The 21,074-nt window shown below is 30.7% G+C and overlaps 1 protein-coding gene, 1 long non-coding RNA gene and 2 pseudogenes across 2 annotated transcripts; all 4 read right to left on the bottom strand.

Annotated features, from left to right (window-relative positions):
• Positions 1 to 1,700: 1,700 nt before the first annotated feature.
• On the bottom strand, positions 1,701 to 4,439 carry LOC129318603 (beta-1,2-xylosyltransferase-like; annotated as a pseudogene).
• A 3,161-nt stretch (positions 4,440 to 7,600) lies between these two features.
• Positions 7,601 to 10,374, bottom strand: LOC129317182 (uncharacterized). The gene is made up of 4 exons (XR_008594963.1): positions 10,283 to 10,374; positions 10,108 to 10,181; positions 8,674 to 8,724; positions 7,601 to 7,835 (listed from the first exon to the last, which is right to left on the bottom strand). It is a non-coding gene; the product is annotated as an uncharacterized LOC129317182 (long non-coding RNA).
• Positions 10,375 to 11,267: 893 nt separating this feature from the next.
• On the bottom strand, positions 11,268 to 11,897 carry LOC129318394 (pirin-like protein At1g50590; annotated as a pseudogene).
• Positions 11,898 to 13,082: 1,185 nt separating this feature from the next.
• LOC129318909 (pirin-like protein) lies at positions 13,083 to 15,648 on the bottom strand. The gene is made up of 5 exons (XM_054963911.1): positions 15,423 to 15,648; positions 15,061 to 15,110; positions 14,917 to 14,955; positions 14,781 to 14,809; positions 13,083 to 13,477 (listed from the first exon to the last, which is right to left on the bottom strand). Exons 1-5 carry the CDS (start codon positions 15,509 to 15,511, stop codon positions 13,307 to 13,309), a joined length of 378 nt encoding a protein of 125 aa, XP_054819886.1. The 5' UTR covers positions 15,512 to 15,648; the 3' UTR covers positions 13,083 to 13,306.
• Between the last annotated feature and the right edge of the window lie 5,426 nt (positions 15,649 to 21,074).

Raw genomic sequence — 21,074 nt, 5'->3', positions numbered from 1 at the left:
CATTGTTTGAATTAACATTTGCTTATATAATATATATATATATATATATATATTGTCAGAGTCCTGGACAAATTTTACTTTTTATACAATGTAGAGTTAGGATTTAATTTCTATTATCATAATAAATGCCGTTAAAAATTCAAAATTAAGTTTTATTTTTTAATATTATAGGAATAATTATGCCATCTAATTTAGAGAATTGAATTTTTTTTAAACGTCAAATATATATTTTTCTGGCCATAAAAATATTTATTTCAATGTTTCAAAAATAAATTAAATATCTTTTTATACATTACACAAATAGTCTGATTTGTATAATCTTTATGCTATTAATATTAATTAATATAAAGGAGAAATAATTCAATCCCAAAAGGAGAATTAATGACACTTTGATCCTGATAATTTTTTTTAAAAAAATAGTTATAAATAGCTATTTAATTAATTACAAATTCATGAATTATAATTTTAAACAGGAAAAATAATAATAAAATCCCTTATTATTATATAAATGATAATTTGATCTCTTAAAATATCATAATACTAATAAAGTTTTTAAGAACCTCTTTACCAATAACTTTTGTTTAAAAAAAAAGATTATTTCATCCTTATTAACAAGTTGTAATTTCTTATTCAATATTTGTGATTCTTTGAAGAAAAGTTTTGATTCTTTAAATAAAATTGTGAATAAAATTTATTATTTTGAGAACTTGTTTTTCAATAATAGAAATATAGAATTGATAAATTATGATTTTTTATTCAATTCTTGCAATTCATATAATAAAAGTTGTGATTTTTTAAATAAAATTTATGATTGAGGGCTTTTTTTTTAATAACAAAAATTACGATTCACAAGTTATAATATTTTAAAACTCTTAAGATTTACGAAATAAAAGTTATAATTGAATTTTGCTATTTTTAATAAAAATAAAATAGTCTTTTTTAAAAAAATAATTGACAAAAAAGCTTTTAAGGACTTTATTAGTATTATAATATTTTAAATGATCGAATCGAATTATTATTTACATAATTTAAAAAAATTTATTATATTTTTTCATTTAAATAAGACATTTAAGGCATGTATTTTCTCCTTTTAACCTTCAGTTTCAGCTTTCTGGTCCCATTTGCAACTGCCTAATTTAATTAATATTTATATTTATCTAAAAAAATTGTCAAAGGCCTAGCAGCTTAACTGATTTCACTTTATTTAAAACATATAAAATATTTTTGAAAGGTTAAATATTTAAAATATAAAACGTTTTAATATTTAAAGATATAATCATTGCATGTTTTAAAAAAATATTCTTATTAAATAATTACTTTATATTTATTTCAGAATAAAACACCTTATTATATAGAAATAAATATGAAAAAATAATGTTAATTTAAAAATAAATAACTACTTTATTAAAAGTAAAATTTAATTAAAATACTTTTTATTTTTTAATAAAAGGAGTGTTAATTTTTTCTTCTGCTTATCATTGCCTCCATATAATTTCCCATTGTTTCCACAACAACGTTTGAAGCATCGTAAGCTTCAATAATATTGGCTCACGATTTACGAATAAGTTTCAACCAATTCACACGTATTGTTCATATATCGATTTAACTGTATTGATTTGATTTGATTTTCAACTTTTTCGTCCAGTTCATCTTTACACTTCTTATTTTGCAACACAAAAATTCTCTACAAATTCAAAATGAAAAAAAATCAAATGCAATAATTTTTTTAATCTTCAGTATTAGATTCTCCAATTAACACCTTCTGTTCCCGACGAACATACCCTGAAAAAAAATAAGCAATAATCTAACGTAATATACAGCCAAGAATCAATATACAAAGAATGATGCTGCAAGATAACATACCCCATTGTGGCTGTTTTTGTAAAACCATTATCAAACACGAGCGGCTTTGCTAAGTTAGACTCCATTTTCGTATATCTTCAACTACACATAGCAGCTATAGCTCTGCCTGCCAGTAGCAAAACTGACTCTACAGTCCAAAACAACCAAAATTTTAGCATCCAAGGCCTTTCATTATCCTGCTCAGCTCATTGATAACATCCTGAGGATTTGCATATGAACCAGAAAGGTTTATAGCATGGTATTCCAGCCCTTTCCACCTGGAGATCAACTGAAAATGTGGACGCCTGAATTGGCTGCTAATTATCTCAAGAATCACAGTTTTAGGCAATGCGGATACAATGTGAGTAAGACCAGCACCATGAGCACCAATGATCACCGATGCATCTTGAATGGCTTGGACCTGTTCTTTCATAGACATGTGCGCAAACAATCCATTCACAAGGTTAAGTTTGCATCCTTCATAGCTGGATGCCCAGCTCTTCAGGAGGTTAAAGACTTGTGCCTCATTAGTAAGCCTTGACTCGACTTTGCCACCATGGCGAGGATGAGCTAAATAATCTTCCCGGCGAACAAAAAGGACATTGTGACCAGAGGTTGGCTTTCTGATGTGGTGTTGGTTTAAGGGCAACTCAAAAGCTGCTCTGATCATCTCTCCGAACTCAGATATACGTGCAGTTTTGAGATTATCAGGGTTATGCCATAGATGAAGTGCAGATGCTCCATCACAATTTATAGATTCTGTTAGACCTTTAAACAGCGCGGTTTCATATCCCAAAGGTGAGAGAATAGCATGGTGAAAACAAACAGAACCACTGTGGTTTTTAGCATAGTTGATACTTGAGAATAATGCTTTCCATGTCTCTTCCAGGGGTGACTGAAATTTTTTACAATAGGAGGAAAGTAGTGAATCCAAAGATTTTAACCAATTGTGTGGAAGATGAAAAAACAAATCAATTATTTCACAGTAGGAGGAAACTAGAGAATACTTTGAAAATGCAGAAGTAAATTTACAAAATGTATAGTTAAAAAAAAAAAAAAAAACACAAATCTCAAGCAGGCAATGGCATAAGAACTATTAACTGGAAAGATAACGATCAATCTGATTATGCATACCATGCAGTGGCCGTCTACAAAGATCAAACGAGGTCGATTCGGCAGGCCAGTGACTCTAGAAGAAACATATGCACTGTACCAGTCTGTAATAGTGTGAAAAAGATTTGCATACTCAAAGCGAGTCACAAGAAGTGTTGGCTCCTCAATCCACTGCAAGTTCATACATTCATGTTAGAATCAGGCAAGCAGAAGCCAAGCAACAAGAGATAAACATGAGACTAAAGTTCAGCTCATCAGAGGATAAAGTTCAACAAGGCAGAAATTAAACAAACAGCAGTTTTAACTTCCTCACTCAGAGGAGCTTGACCAAACTTGACTCGTCATTCCACTGTATCCTCATTGATCAGGTCCAACGAAAGTTCAATACTTTTATGTGTTCAACGGGCACTGAACATACTGAAGCCAGATTCAGATTTAAATACCGATTTCCTGTTTGGCATTGCTAAATGATAGGTAGGCAAAAGGCTTGAATAAGTTTTAGGACATGGTGTTAGTATTATTAGAAGTCCCAATTGATCCCTCTACTAAAAACTGAATCAGTACTGCCTTTCAAAATATTGAAATCAAAATTTACAATCACCATTTGCGATGACATTCAGAATTAAATAAACACCATTTGGGGCATGTGGGATGACAACAATGTAATCACACATTGCTCATAAAGTTAGAACAAAGAAGTGAAAACCAATTAATCCCTATAACCTCATCGCAAGCGAAGTCCTTCTCACCAACTACCCTGATCGAACTGATCAAATCGCGCATTGTATGCCTCAGAACTTCGCCTTGAGGCACATACTGATCCAAGAACTCGTGGCTCACGAGCTGCTTCTCTTCACTAAGCCCTTTCCCTCCAAGAACCTCAAAAGCACCGTTCTGAAACACAGGAAGCTCATCCTCCTCTTTCCTCCCCAAGACCTCCTTCAAGTTCTCGCCTCCCATTGACATCTGTATTCTCTCTGGCACCATCCGAAGCTTCCCTCCCTCACATATCGAGCTCCGCAATGTATCGCTGTACCAACAACGAAACCATCCGCCGCCGCCGGAACTGTTGGAGAGAGCACTGGAGGAAAGGAGATCATGGCGGTGGATGAAGCCGTTGCCAAAAGGCTTCGCAGGAGCGGAAATCTACAGAGTTGGTGGGTGGTTGGGTCCAAGGGAGGTAAGAGGGAAGGATCGGCCAAGATTTCAGGAATTGGGTTTGGGTTCGAAGATGATGCAGCAAGGGACGGGGAAGGGAATGTTTGGTGGAGGAGTAGTAGGAGGTGAAGTAGAGGAAGAGGGAGAGGGAATTGAGGATGAAGAGGAGGATGATGATCTTCAGAAGATTAGTGTTTCTTCTGCTCATGGCTTCTCTGTCTCTCTCTCCCCCCTTCCCTTCTCTTGAATCTCCTCTCTCTCCTCTCAGTTTTTTACTTTTTCCGATCGCGGTGGTGAGGATCAACGCAAGTCGTCTGAAAGAAAATTCTGGTTTGACTCACCGAATAAAGGAAGGACGGTAGCGGTGGACGCGCCTTTGTGCATTTCTCAGCCGGACAGAACAAATAGTGTGTTGCCACGTATGTGATGTCAGTTTTTTTTTTCCCTTCTCGGCAACAGATTTTTGCGTGATTTAGTATTGAGCAGGGCTGTACAAAAGTCTCGTGATCTCGTTCGGTCCGGTCCGACCCACAAAAATCCGATCTTATCCAATTCTGTAAAATGCTTGTCTTATAGGACCAAAAAAACTAAAAAGACAGGATTGATTTTTCGAGTAAAACCAGACTAGAGACCAAGCATGTGGACTAAGTGGTCCGATTTGGTCCTATATAATTATTTTAATATAATTAAAATTAATTTATAAATTATTAATTAATAAGCCTTAAAAAAAGTCTTAATCCTGCCTTGCACTTTGCACTCTAATAAAAAAAAAACTTCAACACTGTTACTCAACAGCATTTAGCGTCTCAGTCACTCACGTCAACGTTGCTCTCATTCTCAATTTCTTCAATGCGCCAAAGCCCTAGCCCCTGCCTGCCTTGCACTTTGCACTCTGATCTTGATCTGTTCGAACTTTGAAGGAACATGTCTGTGGGTTGATTTTTATTACTTCTGTTCTTGCTGATTTTTTTCCTCTTGTCTATTTTCGATCTTTCCTCTGATTTTTTATTGAAATTATGTATTTAAATCATTTAGAGTTTGGACTGTAACTAAAATTTTATTTTCTTGGTGTTAGAAATTATTATGGATTTATTATGATTATAAGTGTTTTTATTATCTTAATTGAGTTTGTTAAGTTGAAATAGATTATTGGTCATCATAGAGAAAAAAAAAAAGGCCAAGTGAGTATTGGACTAACAGGACCAGTCTCCCAGTCCTATGGACCAAGTCCAGTCTTGTTAATCTCCGAGTTTTCACAGGACCAGACTGGACTATGGGTTACCTAACCCAGTCCTTTTTATGAAAAGGACCAGACTCCGAATTAGGCTAAAGTTCAATCTCTTTAGTCTTTTGTGTAGCCCTAGTACTGAGGACTGACGAGTGACCATATATCATCTTGTCCATTTTTTTCCCAAAAAAAAAAATAGAGAGAGAAAATATCATTTTCCAGTAAAATTTAAAAACATATAACTATAAATATAAATTAGTTTTTTAATTAAAAAAATAAAAAGATACTCTATTTTAAAATAATAATGCATAAAATTTTTATTTAATTAAATTAGTAAAAAAATATTTTTATTAGATAAAGATGTGGTGTGCCCATAGTTCGGGCTGATTTAATACAGTAATTATTAAGCCTACTGCGGCCTTTTTTTTTTTTTTTAAGTCAGGGCATTTAACACGAGGAGAAATTAAGGATCTGGGGTACACTAGATATGTTGAATAACATTCAATATTTAATTAATGTTAACTTTTTAATACTTTCTTCCCCTGCCCCTTATAAATACTATATAATACCCAGTCGTTAGAAATTTGGGAATAAAAAAAGTTGTTTATCCTATCCGTTCAAAATATAAATTATATTTTAATTCTTTAACTTTCAATTAAGTTTTATTTTGGTTTTCCAATTTTATAAATTATCTTTTCAATCATTCATAGGTTAGTTCCATTAAAAAAAGTTTACATTAAATTATTAAATATGACATATTAATTTTAATTTTTTTAAATTAATAATAATTAGTAAAAATATTATTTGAAACCAATTTTATTAATGTTAAAAGATTAAAAATATACTTTATAAAATAAAGAAATCAAGTTAAAACCAATATTTTTTAACTAGCTAATGACCTAATGTTAGTATAAAATATAAAATACTTTGTAAAATGCGAACAGTATTAAATTCTTTTTCCACAAATACTCTTATTCATTGGATCGTAGAGAAATATCATATATAAAAAAAGGTTTAAGTACACATTTAATTTTGTAACTTTAATATTTCATTTTAATCTTTTAATTTTATAAATTTTTTAAATCCTTTAATACTAATATTGTTAGTTTATTCTAACAATTTTTCATTAAATTTTTAAATATTAACAAATATTTTAAATATTAAAATATAAGTTTATTTTTTTAAAATAACAGTAATTGATACAAAATATAATCATTTAAAACTAATGATGTTAGGATTGAAAAACTAAAAAGATACTTTACAAGAATAAAAGATTAAATTAAAATTTATATAAAATTATAGGATTAAAAATATACTTTAGACATATTGATTTTAGTTGAAAGGTAATCTTGAAGGGTAGTGATAATTTTTTTTAGGTAAAAGGTACTTTTGGTTTTCCAATTTTATATAAGATTTCTGTTTAATTTCTTAATTTCATAAAATACTTTTCAATCTTCTCACCCTAACACGATAAGTTAACAAATAATTACTTTTGTATAATTATTATTATTTTAAAAAATTAATTTTAATATGTCAACATGTCAAAATTTTGTGAATATTTAGAAGTTTATAAAAAATTTTTTCAATGAAACCACAAGTATTAGGAATAAAAAGCTGAAAAACTTTTTATCACATTAAAGAATCAAAATAAAAATACTAAAAGTACACTTTAATAACTGTTTTTTATTATTTTTAACTATTTTTTTAATCATTATGAAATAGTTAAAAATGTCCAAAACATTTTATGATGGTAAAATAATTCATAAGGAGTTTTGGAAAAATAATTAAATAGGAGTATATGTGAAAAATTTTCATAATATATTTTAAAAATTTTGAATTAGGTCTTATCAAAAGTAACAAGCGCTCAAAAAAATTGAGCACTCTCTCGAAATAAGGAGGGAGCATTACGTTTTTTAAAACGAATCAACCATTCAATCTAATTGAATTAATAGTTTGCCTCAGGGTCATTTTTTTCCTCATCCAATTAAGTATCCTAATTATCTTCAAATTACCTAAAAGAAAGAAATGGATTCTTTTATTCATTTTTTTTTCCTTTTTACATATCTTTCACTAGAGATAAAGGTTGCGACAACTCTAGAACAAAGACGCCAAACATTAAAAAAAGAAAAACAAGAAATAAAGAAAACCGTTTTGAAAATATTCCGACCAAATACTTACCAAAACATTTTTTTATTTTTCTTATTTTTCTTTTTTTTAGAAAACAGTTTTTGAAATCAGTCAAACAATCCCTAATCTCTTTATATCATATTTTACTTTCTACCGTCAACATGTGCATGCCATGTACAAACTTCAAGTTTCATCTTCTGATGTTAGACTTCATGGGAAATCCTGATTCAGAAGGACCTGTTTCATGTCAAGATGAGGTAAATTAATGGCTCGATCATACCAAAAAGTGCCAGTCTCCCTCTGATCTTCCGCCGTGAATAGAAGAAGTAACTCACAGATACTTCATTGATTTGATTCAATCCGGTTTCTTCAAGTTTAAACAATTTAAGAAGCTGATGTTAGCCTAAATAACTCTTGAACCTGATTTAACTCCTTCTATGACATCAAAACAAAAAACCACCTAGAATATTAGTTAAGCAGTCAGGGACACCACTCATAATCAAGAACAAAGGCAATACCAGAAAACATTAAAATAACCTAACAATTAGGTAGCCTGAAATGAAACTGATTTATTACTTCACTATTGAGATACACACTCTATGAACTGAAAAAGAGTGAAGAACAAACCCCCAAGACAGTCTGTTCTTTAGAAGGTCTTGCATCAGAAGAAAATCACATGCCTTAGATGCATGCCCAGCCCAGAATTACTTTATTAATCTCTGCCACTTAGAAGATGCTTTATTCATAAAGAAGCAGTTTTTCACTCGTTTTCCCCACATTGATCTCCTGAGGATACTGTTTGGTATATCAGTAAATTATGCCCCTGGACGTCTTTTATTTTTTATTTTTATTTTTTTATTAGTCTTATAAAACGATTGTGCGAAACCTATATTTGCCATCTTAACATGTTTCACTTTCATATGCATTAAATGGAACTTAAGGCAGAAGTTCTGAGAAATAAAGAGTGAAGACTGAAAGCAGGCATGCAGCTCCCAACATATCAATATTGTTTGCTTTGACTAAGGATAACTAAAAACTGATACAGGCACAGCCCCGTCCAAGCTGTGTAACATGAAAATTAATATCTTCAGAAAGTTTCCCCTAACTTGTCGGTGACTAACCCTCTCACAACTCACAGGATCCGCCTTCTTAAACCACTCAAATTGCAGAACCAACAAATGAATTACAGGTTATAAACTTCATACCTGTTTCTCACTTCCCACAGATGCTGGAAGTGCTGCAAACAAAGCATCAAGCTGCAGAGATACAGCCGAACTGGTTCAGTGGACCGCTGAGGAACAATGCGAAAAAATATTTTGGAGGGTTCATAATGAAGTCAGAAGGCAGGTAAGAGTCAGCAATCAAGCACCCTTTTCCCACACTTTTCCAAAACCAGGATCGCATCAGTCGGCCTTTGAGAGAACCATGGAAATGGATTCCACACCCATTTCCCATGACAATTACATCCTTCTTCCCCGAAGATAAGAGAAATGTTCTTTCCAAAATAAACAGTGCCATATCATACGGCAAGTGGCGACTAACTTGTCCTCTAGAACATATATTGAAACGACTCCTAATAGAAGCCCTCCATGTGTCAAGCACTGACACTTGGACAAGTTTGGACAGTATTCTTCGGAAAACAAAGGTAAAAATAAAAACATTACTGCCAGCTTAGTAGCGTTTACCAAAGAAGCACTCATTTGAAAAGGGTTAGCATCTCTTGGAATTGTCTCAATGGTATCAAAAGTTCGGTTCACAATCAAATTAACTTGTTTTTGTAATTGAAAGATTATATCCATTACAACAACCACTTCCAGGATGAGTCATTTTACCTAGTAATATTAAACTGCAACAGAGTAAACACGGGTGATAATTAACGTGGATGTATATCTACATTTGTGTGATGTGGGCATGAAACTGCAACAGAGTAAACACGGGTGATAATTAACGTGGATGTATATCTACATTTGTGTGATGTGAGCATGCGCAAATATATTAAATTACAAGTTCAAAAGCAAGCTGCATGATAAGGTGAAAAGACACAATCTTCTGGTACTATATACAGCAGATGAGATCATAAAAAACTGATGGACATGCTCCTGAATGTTCAAAACTTCAATAAAGACACACACAAAGAAGGATAGACTTGTTGAAGGGCAAGGACCTTAAAAGTGGCATAGTGCGATAGACTTGTTGAAGGGCAAGGACCTTTAAAAGTGGCATAGTGCCACAGTCATGTGTTCCAACTCCCAATTGTCATCCAGATTTTAGTTAACTTAAGAAACATATAAATTAGACTCATAATAGAAGATTAGTGACCCGTATAGGCTATATCGCATCAGAATAAGTATAGAGGAAACCGTAAAATTCCAATCCTATAAAAAATTTGCAAAACTAAAGATGCTCTCGAGTGACGCAGATTATCAGGAATGGAATTACTGGACAATCAAGTAGTAAGAAGAATCCCAGAAATAGAAGGAGTCACTCCAGCTAAAGAAGAGCATAAAATATTTGATTTCAGAGGTACCACTTACTTACGGCACTCAAATATATAAGCTAGCTAGATATGATCTGAAAATAAAACTTTTAAATTGGTTAGATTAGGGATTTCAGGATCAAAAATACAATTTGTATCGTACCCTTATCTCACGATTCAGTTGATAGTTTCGATTTTGCAATTCACTGAAGTGAGAATATGTAGAAATTTCAACACCTCCATCGCGTGATTGAAAAAAGCAAGATATTATCTCACGATTCAGTTGATAGTTTCGATTTTGCAATTCACTGAAGTGAGATATGTAGAAATTTCAACACTCCATCGCGTGATTGAAAAAAGTAAAAAAACATTGATCAAATAATCGCATCATGCGGAGTAGCTAAGCATAACGTTGAAAGTTGAAACTAAAATGTGAAGCGACTTATGATAACGGAGCGACTAATGTTAGGAAATGAAAGGTAGCTTAGCTAGGCTCTAACTAATTTACGAAGCAAGACTTTTTTTTTTTTTTTTTTGCAGAATGGATTGGAAATTAGATTATCATACTTTTAGCTTGATTAATAATTAAATTACATTGACTCTGAGATGACTTGAATAGCTCATTTGGTTATATTTTGCGAGTAGTCTAAGTACATTATTCATGATTGTCAGTTTGTCACTAATATGATTTTTTTTTTGTAAAAGCTATATAGTTATGTAGATGTTAATATTAATAATAATAGTAAAATGTTGTATCAAAAATAATCTAAGCTGTTCGTTACATTTTATAATGATATCCAACGTTCATTTTAAATTATATTTTAGGTACTTTTAATATTGTATTATTAAAATGAATGGCCAAGATCATTTAAAAAAGCTGATGAGCACAGAACACGTATTAAGGTCCATTCAATTAATTTTTTAGTATCATTTAAATTTTTTATCTTTTTTGTCCTTTAGTATTATTTGTATCAAATTTCTATATTCTTGGCCAGAAATTTTTCTGGTTTTCTCCTTTTCACACGAGGTTCTATGGAATACATTAGCATGGGCTGAACATGTCAAATTCTGTCATAGATCATTGGTAAATAAACAAAGAAGCTTAGATTGTTATGCAAAATTAGATTATCACTTGAAATACATCTTCATGAATGTAGACAAATGTGTAGATTGGTTTGCCTATCAGGCATTTTACAAGACTTTAAATATCAATATTTTTAATTATGCATTTTAGAATTAAAAATTTGTTAAACTCTACATTACTTGACCTTGTTATTTACTGCATGGTTTTCTGTGGCTTTTAAAAAGAAGAAGCAAGCAGCTCTAACTTTCGATTTCCAATGAGAGGTTTACAGCACTTATTTCTATATCAATTTTTTCCTGCTCTATAACTAAATTCCAAATGAAAAAAAAAAAAAAAAAAACTAAAAACCAAGACCATTGCGCAGCTTCAGATCTCCAATGGCTAGCCTTCTCAAACCCATTAACACAGTTCTCAAAATCACTCACAGTTTGATCAATCTCCTCTTGAGTGTTCATCACAAACGGTCCAAACTGTACCAGAGGCTCACCCAACGGTTCACCCCCAACCAAAATGAACCGAACCACCTTACTGCTAGACCTATTCAAGCCTCCAAGCAATTCCCAGAAGAACCAAGAAGAAGAATGTGATGTGAAGTCACAGGCTGAGATTTAGGCTGCCAAACACGCCCTCTCCTTCCAACACATAAACAAAGGCGTTCCAAGACTCTGGTATGGGTTGTTGCAAGTGAGATCCTGGTTTGAGAGTGAAGTCTAAGTACATAGTTGGAGTCCTTGTTTGGATTGGAGACTTTGTTCCTAAGGCTTCACCAGCTATTACTCTCACTTTGATTCCATCTTTTGAAGCTTCTGCGATGTCCTTACTCAGCATCTCTTGATACCTTGGCTCAATCTGTCAGACAGATCATGTTGGAACACAATGATTAGTTGGTTAACCCAAAGCTTAGCTTCTAAATTAAGCAACTTTTTGTTTGGTACGGATCAATTTGACGTGACAATCAAGGTTTTGTTAAATAAAGTTCTTTAAAAGTTAGTACAGAGTTTTGACTTAGGAATTAACGTTGTACATGTACTGTTAATAATTGCCAGAAAAAAATCTGACCAAAGAGAAAATTAGGAGGAAAAAAACAAAAATGGGGCCTGGTTTAGAAATATGTTTTAGGAATAATTTTCTATTCTCTAGAATAAAAGAATAAAAAAATTTGTTTGATAATGTGTTTTTAAAAAATATTTTAGAGAAAAAAAAAATAATATTGTTTTGAGAATGAAAAATAAAAATAATTTTCAGGTGTTCTAAGATTATTGTTTTGAGAACAAGGAAGAATAAAAAAACACTTATTTCATTATTTTTTTATTCTTAAAACATGTTTTATAAAACATTAATTTTTAAAATAATAAAAATTTTCAAAATAATAAAATAAAAACAGTTTCAAACAACCCTAAGCCTTTTGTTTTTGTTGTTTTGTTATTTTTCACATGAACAGTTTTAAAAATTACATTAGATAATTCAAAACCACAAAAGTTGAGAAACTGGGAGCACCAACGAACATGTTGTTCTTATTATTGAAGTTTCCACCATCGAGTATGGGTGAGGCATGTTGTTTCTGGTGGTGGCCATTTCCGATGGATCTGCACTCTTGACATCACTGAGTGCTCTATTCTAAAGCACTTTGTATATGAAATGGTCCATGATGTGGAATCATGAGATAAAGTCTTGTGTGACACTGATCTTGACCTATTAACATGCATACATACATCTACATATATATATTCCAAAGGTGTGAAACATGCACTTGACTTTTCCTTTGTACAAAAAGAACAGAATTTCTTTTTTGATTCCCCAGTATACGGCATCCAAAGTAACCCTCTAATCTAAAGCACTAATTAAAAAAACTGATGATGTGGAGTGACGTGACATATATGTCAGGACCCTAAATTATGATTTTTGGTATTCAATATTTTTTTAACTAAAGTCAACTAATAAAAAAATAATAATAGAATACGCCAACCATATATGTGCTGACTTATGAATAAACTTACTGCTAACCTTATCAGATAAGATTTTTTTTAAAAAAAGACTTGTTTGTCCATTTATAATTGTTTGATCCATCAAAATTTTAAAACCATATTAATAGTTGAAGCTTGACAGTGGCGTTTTAATAGACTAAATGATCCGTTATTATACTACAGTTGTATCAACTTTAAAGTTTCAACGGATGTATTCTTGTTTAGAGGAGCTCCCTTATATGAAGGAAAGACAAGGCAATATATATATATATATATATAATAGACGTAAAGAAGAAGGAAGAAATTGAAAGAACTTACATTTTATATTTGGAAGGAAGGTTGATCCAAAGCTGCAGGCCCTTTTGGGTGCCTTGAGCTGCAGGCATCTCTGAGTGGACAATCCCTCTGCCTGCAGTCATCCACTGCAAATCACCAGCTTCTATCGTTCCCTTGTGACCTTCAAAATCTTCATGAGTCACAGCTCCCTGATCACACAAACATGTACACCGCAAATTATAATTGTATGTACATGATTAATGCTGCTATGTGGCTGAGATTTAATTAATTTGTCTTACTGAACTTGAAGGCCCCACATGTATTTAAAACAGAAAAACTCATTTTGACTCTTTTATATATATACTGTTGAATGGGCCAGCATTAAGAGGTTAGAGTCAGATCGAATCATGGTGCTTAAATTGACAAGGTTAAGTAAAAAGAGCTGCAAAATGACTATTAGTTACAACTTTTGGCCAACAGTAAGTGTCCGGCACAGCAATTGGTGTCAAATCTAGGGTTGTATATTTGAAACGCGAGGAGGGGGAAAAAAAATATTATTGAAGGGCTGGCATCTTATCTGTCACATACTGATATAATTAAGTGCTTGTTTAATTTGGGCTTTTAATATCATAAAAGTCCTTTGGATAAATACACCTTTGCCAGATGTTATTTGGTTAATTAGTATTATGATATATTATTTAAAGTTCATTTGTAAGGGCCATTATAGATCATAAAGTACTCACAAAAACAACTCTAAGTAGAAAGAGTTCTGCCCTAACTATTTAGTTATAATTTTTGACTTGACCGTAAATGCCCAATTAAACATGTATGTGTATATATGCATGAATGTATGTATTTATGATTTCACAAACAAATACGTGTATGTGACGCATGCAGGGCGTAGACAACATAGTAACACAAAAGGCAAGCTGGAGTTTGTTATCCTGGCCAAGGAACAAGACAGCAACAAGTGGGGTCATATCTTTTTTTTTTCTTGCTTATGGAATCAGTTGTTGCTGGCACCTAGGTCAACTTTACATGGTTGTACTTTGGTAACTCTAATTAAAGAGGTTCATTTGGTATCCAGGCATAAAGTTATAGCTCGTAATTCATATGTTGCTGGCCAGCACACAGATGGCCACCAACAGAAATATCTGATATTTAGCAGATAACTAAAAAATTTCAACACCTAATATTGAACTAATAACTCACATATCATTGGTTCATTTTTTAAAATTAAAAGCAAAACTTGATGTGAAAGAACATTAATTCTAATCATTTTTTCCCAGTTCCTACTCCCAAAACCTTCTTTCGTAACAAAGCTTGAGATGATACTGTAAAATTAGACTAGTTGGTTTGAAAGCCAAACACTTCATCTTTTTTTTATTTTTTTCCTGACCCTTTTGTCATTCTGTTTTTGAAATCCCAGAAAAGGCAATGATGATATTAAGTTACATTTTTATAGGAAGCTTGAGTAAATTTATAAACTGAAATGATAAATTTGGTGTGTACCTGTAACATGTATGTGACAGTCTCAAATCCTGTAGAAAGAAAACACAGCAGAGAAGGAGAAGGCAGTCAGAATCTCAGAAGATTTTTTGAGAACCAATACGAAATATTAATAACAGAGAAGAGAGAGCTTGCAAACCTCTATGTGGATGATCAGGAAATCCAGCAGGGGCAGTGACTGCAGAATTCAAATATTTTTATTCTTAGAAAAGGAAATCTGAGTCTTAATAACTATAAACAGATAGCTCTTTTTCTTTTTTCTGAAGAAAACAGAGATACCCACCTGAGAATTCATCCAATACAAGGAATGGATCAAAGTACTTCAGCTCAAACCTGAAAACAAAACCCAGAAACCTCATTAATCTAAGAAAAATCTCAAGTTTCTCAATGTTCAGTTGTTTCCATTGCAAACAGGAAGGAAAGATTCTGGACAAAACTTGAGTGGTCCTTGCTTCAAAGTTTTCCAATGAAATAAAAAGGACAACATGAAGAGAAACTTTATGAAAACATTGAATTAAACGACGTTTAACAATAAAATTTATACACAAAAATAAAAAAGAAGAATGTAACTAAAAACTGCATGTAATAAGCTCAAGCATGAAAAAACCCTGAAGCAGAAGAAGAATATAGCAATTATGTTGTTACCGTCCAATGCTTCTTCTAACAACGGCCCCAACACCTTCATGTTGAGGTCTGGCCAAGAACTTTCTGACTACAGGACGTGGTTCTGTCATCGAACTGCAAATTTATCTCAGTGGCATTTTGTAAAACAGTTGGGAAACAAACTTAAATTGTGAGGAGCTAAAGGAGGACACCGCAACATATATATAGAAGTGACGATGGAGGGTTGTGGCGTTTAGAGAGAGAGAGAGAGAGAGAGAGAGAGAGATTTTAAGAAGAGAGAAGTTTGGCGGCCAAATAAGACATCCGAATAAATATGGAAATTGAAAGAGAGGAAGTTGGCTTGCTTGAGATTATGGGATTGAATTGAATTGAATTGAGGGACTTTTTGCTGATCCTTGTATCAACGTCAGCATAACGTCCTCATGATGTTGCTTCCTGGCAATCACAATCTCAGCCGCTGCATGAATGCCACGTGTCAGTACGGAAAATGGAAGAATAATAGTTACTCGAGTGATTGAATCAATAACGCTTTTGCTCCCTGATAATTTTTTTTAACAAAATAAATTTAAAATGTAGATTTAAGTAATTGTAAATTTAGAAGTTTTAATTATAAATAAATATTTAAATTTTAAATGCAATTCTTATATTATAATTGAGATTTTTATTTATAACTGTTTAAATTAATATTTATAACTCAGTTTTTTGAAAATTTTGTGAAAACTTAATTGTTATTTGCATGGATTCAATACACCATGTCATCCATGCTACATCCAATTGAAGCATGCTGTGCTAAATGACTATAAATATAAATTAATTATGACATCAGGGCTTGGTTTAAATATGGAGAAAAGAGTGGAGGAAAAACAAGGAAGAGATAAAACCAAAACAAAAATTTTCTAAAAATAAAAAAATTATTACTTTTAGGAGTGTGCTTTCCTAATTTTCCTTCTTCCTCATTTTTCTTCCCGTACAAATGAAGGATTAACAATAATAGAGAGATAAAAAACAAAAAAATGAATAAGCATTTTATTCTAAAAATAAAGTAATAAAAAATAATGACACAAAAAATTTTATTTAATTGAACTGATACAATTTATTAAATAGAGCATGAATGACATGATATATCAAATTGATAAAAGAATTTCACAATTTTGAGATCTAGTTGTTATTCTACCAAAACCTCATAATAAACCATTATAAAGAGAGACACACATATAATAATAAGATAAAATATACTCCCTCCATTTAAAAATATAAAATATTTTTGAAAGGTTAAATTTTAAAAAATGTAAGGTATTTTTAATCTTTTCAGGTGTAATTATTGCCTTTTTTTCAAAATTATCCCAATTGAATAAATCATTTTATATTTATTTTAGGTTGAAACATCCAATTAAATAGGGAGTAAATATGAAAAGATAGAATTAATTTGATAATAAATAACTATTTTATTGAGAGTACAATTTGATTAAAAATGTCTTATATTTTTTAATGTAATTTTTAGAATTTAATTTTGATTGACATATAAACTTTTAATTTTTTTCAATTAATAGAATATTACATGTTAGAACTTGGATACCAAATCCATCATAGAAAAAAAATTAAACAAAATAAATTTTCAAAGACAAATATCCTATAAACAGATACAGAGTCAAAATTCTAAAGTTGATATTGGCCAATAATTCTCAACTCATGCATAACTGTGATTTTTCCAAAAGAAAAAAAACACGGAGAGAGAGAGAGAGAGAGAGAGAGCATAATTGTGAGTTTTTTTTTTTTTTTTGCGATCGAAAAATGGTTAAAGTGATGTTGAAGCAATTAATTTAATTAACCGTGTTTTCACTTTTCAGTACTTATCATTGAAACTAACTATTAATTAGCATCATTTTCAATATTAACTGATAATTATGATAAGTCCTTAAATTTTGTACAACAACTTCATCATTGCGATCATGATGATCACACAATTTCTTAATATCTGAGTCACATCTTTCATTTCATCATCAAATGGAACCTTGTTTCCAGAACTTCTACACAGTTGAATTTTGATTCCGGGAATGATTTGAATGTGTCAACCACGAATTATTCCTTTCTAACTGCAGTTGAGATCCTTTATTCAAAGAAAAGGTCTTAGGCCATCAGGTGACATTTTCTTTTAAGTCAAGGTATTATCTTTAATTACTCCCTCAACTTGTATATATAAGGTGGAAAGAAAATATTTTTTAAATTTTATTTATAAATTATATCATTAAATTTTTATAATAAATTATCTTTTTACCCTTCATTAAATATTAGGGAGAGTATTGTATATATTTAACACTGATAAAGTTAAAAATTTTTTAAATTTTTAGATAAAGTTAATAAATTTTAAAATTTTGCTTGATTCAAACAAAATATATTCAGAATGACTTATAAATATGATTGAAAAAATAAATATATAATTATTTATTTATTTTTATTTTATCTCTCAATATCTTAAAAAACTTTAAATATTACCATCACCCAAACAAATCTAAACCCCTGCTGTGCCACCCTCAGTTACACTTATTTACTAAATATGGCCATAATGTGTACTACTATCGTCAAAAAAATGTAAAATACTTTAATTAAATTTTATTTTTAATAAAGTAGTTATTTATTTTTAAATTAATTTTATTTTTTTATATTTATTTTTATTTAATAAGGTGTTTTATCTTAAAATAAATATATAATAATTTATTCAATAAAAAAATTTTTAAAAAATAATAATTATATCTTAAAAGATTAAAAATATATTATATTTTTTAATACTTAATCTATTAAAAAATATTTTATATTTTTAAATGATTGAAGTGTTTACATATAATCTAATCTCAACCCCTAGAAGTATAAAAAGATTTGCAGGGCTATTGGGAATATATGGCCTGATGATCTGGTGCCGTAAAAAAGTCAAGCTCAAATTTAATACAGAGTTTCTTTGCAAGTAAATATGTCAGCTTTTAAAACGCTCCGTTTCTAAAAGCTGAAAAAAAAAAAAAAATCTTCACATATGTCCATGGGTGAGACTTGAGCATTGAACGTCCGTTACATGCGTTGTCTATTTATATTGATTGAACACCCACCTGACTTAATTAATTGCCTTTGGAATTAGTTTTTTTTCCTTTTCTAATATTAACTCTTTAAATTTGCAAGGCCTTATCGAAAATCTTGAATATACTGTCATTTCTTTGCACCATTGATAAAAAAAAAAATTTAACCTACAACATTTGACATTCTTGAGAAAAAAATAAATTTCACATTTATGAAGATATATAATTTAAATTTTTAACAGAAACAACCTTCATTAAATTTAAATTATTTTGTTGTTATCCGTACCATGTAATGTCACTTGTTACTTTTTTGTCCCAAAAAAAAAAACAAAGATGTTAACAAAATCTAAATAGTGTTTGAGATGGTGGTATAATTCTCTATTCAATATGCATATGCACGCCTTCAAAAATAATTAATTTAATTTTATTATTTATGATATATTGATTTGGAATAAAAATATGTGTTATCATATATGATACATCTTTTTGATGATCCAGAATGAAATGAAGAAAATGAATTTATAAAAACATAAATTAATATTATTAAATTAATTAATGATAATGGTGGGTTGCAGAATGAAGAGGGAATGAGATCATGAGGGCAAAAGCATGACGCAATGGGGGAAAAGCTGGTCAAAAGTGAGGAGAGAATGAAAGAGAAATATGAATGGAAAAGCATGGAATGAATAAATGTGTGATATTCAACGAATGATGATATTTGATATGCCCAATCATGATGCTTTGCTTTGCTTATTGGCATTGCCTTGTATCTTCCTGCTTTTTGCTTCCTCACTTGGGGATTCTCTTTGCCTCTCCTTTTGAACTTCCCTTTGTCTTTTCACAATGTTTCATCCAGAAAATGAATGAAGAACTAATGGTACAATGCAATTCCTTGTGGCATTACCAAGTTTGGATTGAAAGGCTTTTCATGTTTTAATTCTCTGTGGGGGCATGACGTTTGACTCTTATTTCAGATAGCCTTTAATTAGAGGTCATATGAATGTTGGACATATTTCAAATTTGACATATGTCTTATTGTTTCATGCTAATGGATTTTTTTAAATCTCAAGCTAATTAGCATTACCTTAGACAAAAAATGAGATGATCCCTCCATAAAAAAATGTGAGATATTTTTAACCGAATCACAATATCAATAAAGTAATTAATTTTCTCTCAATTAATATTATCTTTTCATATTTATCTCCATTTAATAGAATATTTTATTTTAAAATAAATAAAAAATGACTTATTTATTAGGAGGCACCTTTGGTAAAATTAAGCACGTTAATTACATTTTAAAATATTAAAAATGTCTTAAATTTTTTAACATTCAAACCCTCAAAAAATATCTTATACTATTTCTTTAACAAAGGAAGTACATGAATAGATGTAAAAAACAAAAATTAAACCTTTCTAATTTGTCACAAAGAAGAAGAAGAATTTTCAACCTTCATTTTGTAACCTTGTGTAAATTTCTCATGGTAACAACTCAAGATTCAATCATCTTCATGTGCTTCAATCATACGAAAACTTTGACCAAAAAAAAAAAAAAGAAAAGAAACAATCATACGAAAACGTTATGGAGAGAAATGAAATTGTCAAGATGTTGACTGATGCAATATGCGGGGGAGCTTTTTATGGTGAGCATTTTGAGGTGTGTTTGTATTAACCACCTCACAATCACGCATCATGCTTATTGCTTTGATGATGCACTACACTAATTTACACTCCCTTTTTATTTTTTTTGTGGCCTTTTTTATTCATCATTTTGATCATGCCAATAAGATCATGATCATGCTACTTAAGATCTGACATTCATGAGAACAGCAAAACAGATGTAATGGAAATATCCGCGACAACTGATGATGGGAGAGTTTAATAATAATAACAGTTAAGTCAATTAATTATGTTGGGCATGTGGCCACCAACATCATGCCCAATTCATAGGTTTCTCAAATCCACTAAACATATGTCAAGCTTTCTCCATTCAAAATTATAAAATATTTTTTAATAAAAATTCAGCATTTCAAAATACAAAACATTTTGTTAAAATTAATATTTTATTAAATAAATTTATTTTAATATTATTCATTCTCTCTCTTTTTCATTTTTTGCTGCTCTTTTTTTTAATATATTAAATTACTTTTTAAAAAAATTTATATTTTTATTTTTTAAAAAATAAAATTATTAAGTATATTTAGTAAGATTTATTAATTTATGAGATTTTATTTAAAAATATTTTATAATTTAAAATGGGGGAGTAGAATATAAATATTGGGCCTTCAAAGAAGAGAGAACATATACACTTGCTTTGCATATGATTTTTTAAATAGGCAAACATAGCATACACACACACATCATTATCAAACATATTTACGCATGAATTTCTGATGGGTTCAATTTGCCTTCATTTTTTTTTTTCATTTGGGTTGGCTTGAAAATTTTCTGCGTGTTTTCCGGACAATAAAAGTGGTAATAGAATTTCTAAACAGTCTTATTATTATGACATCAGAGATTGAACAAAAAGTTGGTGCCAGATTTTCAATTGAATTATGTAAAGTTTTCATCGAATTTCAAAAACCAATTAATCATCTATGATTTATCATAA

This window comes from Prosopis cineraria, unplaced genomic scaffold (assembly GCF_029017545.1).
Source record: "Prosopis cineraria cultivar Desert tree isolate PC_DT_omini unplaced genomic scaffold, ASM2901754v1 PC8, whole genome shotgun sequence".
Lineage (NCBI taxonomy): Eukaryota > Viridiplantae > Streptophyta > Magnoliopsida > Fabales > Fabaceae > Prosopis > Prosopis cineraria.
This window is presented reverse-complemented; position numbering and strand designations above follow the sequence as displayed.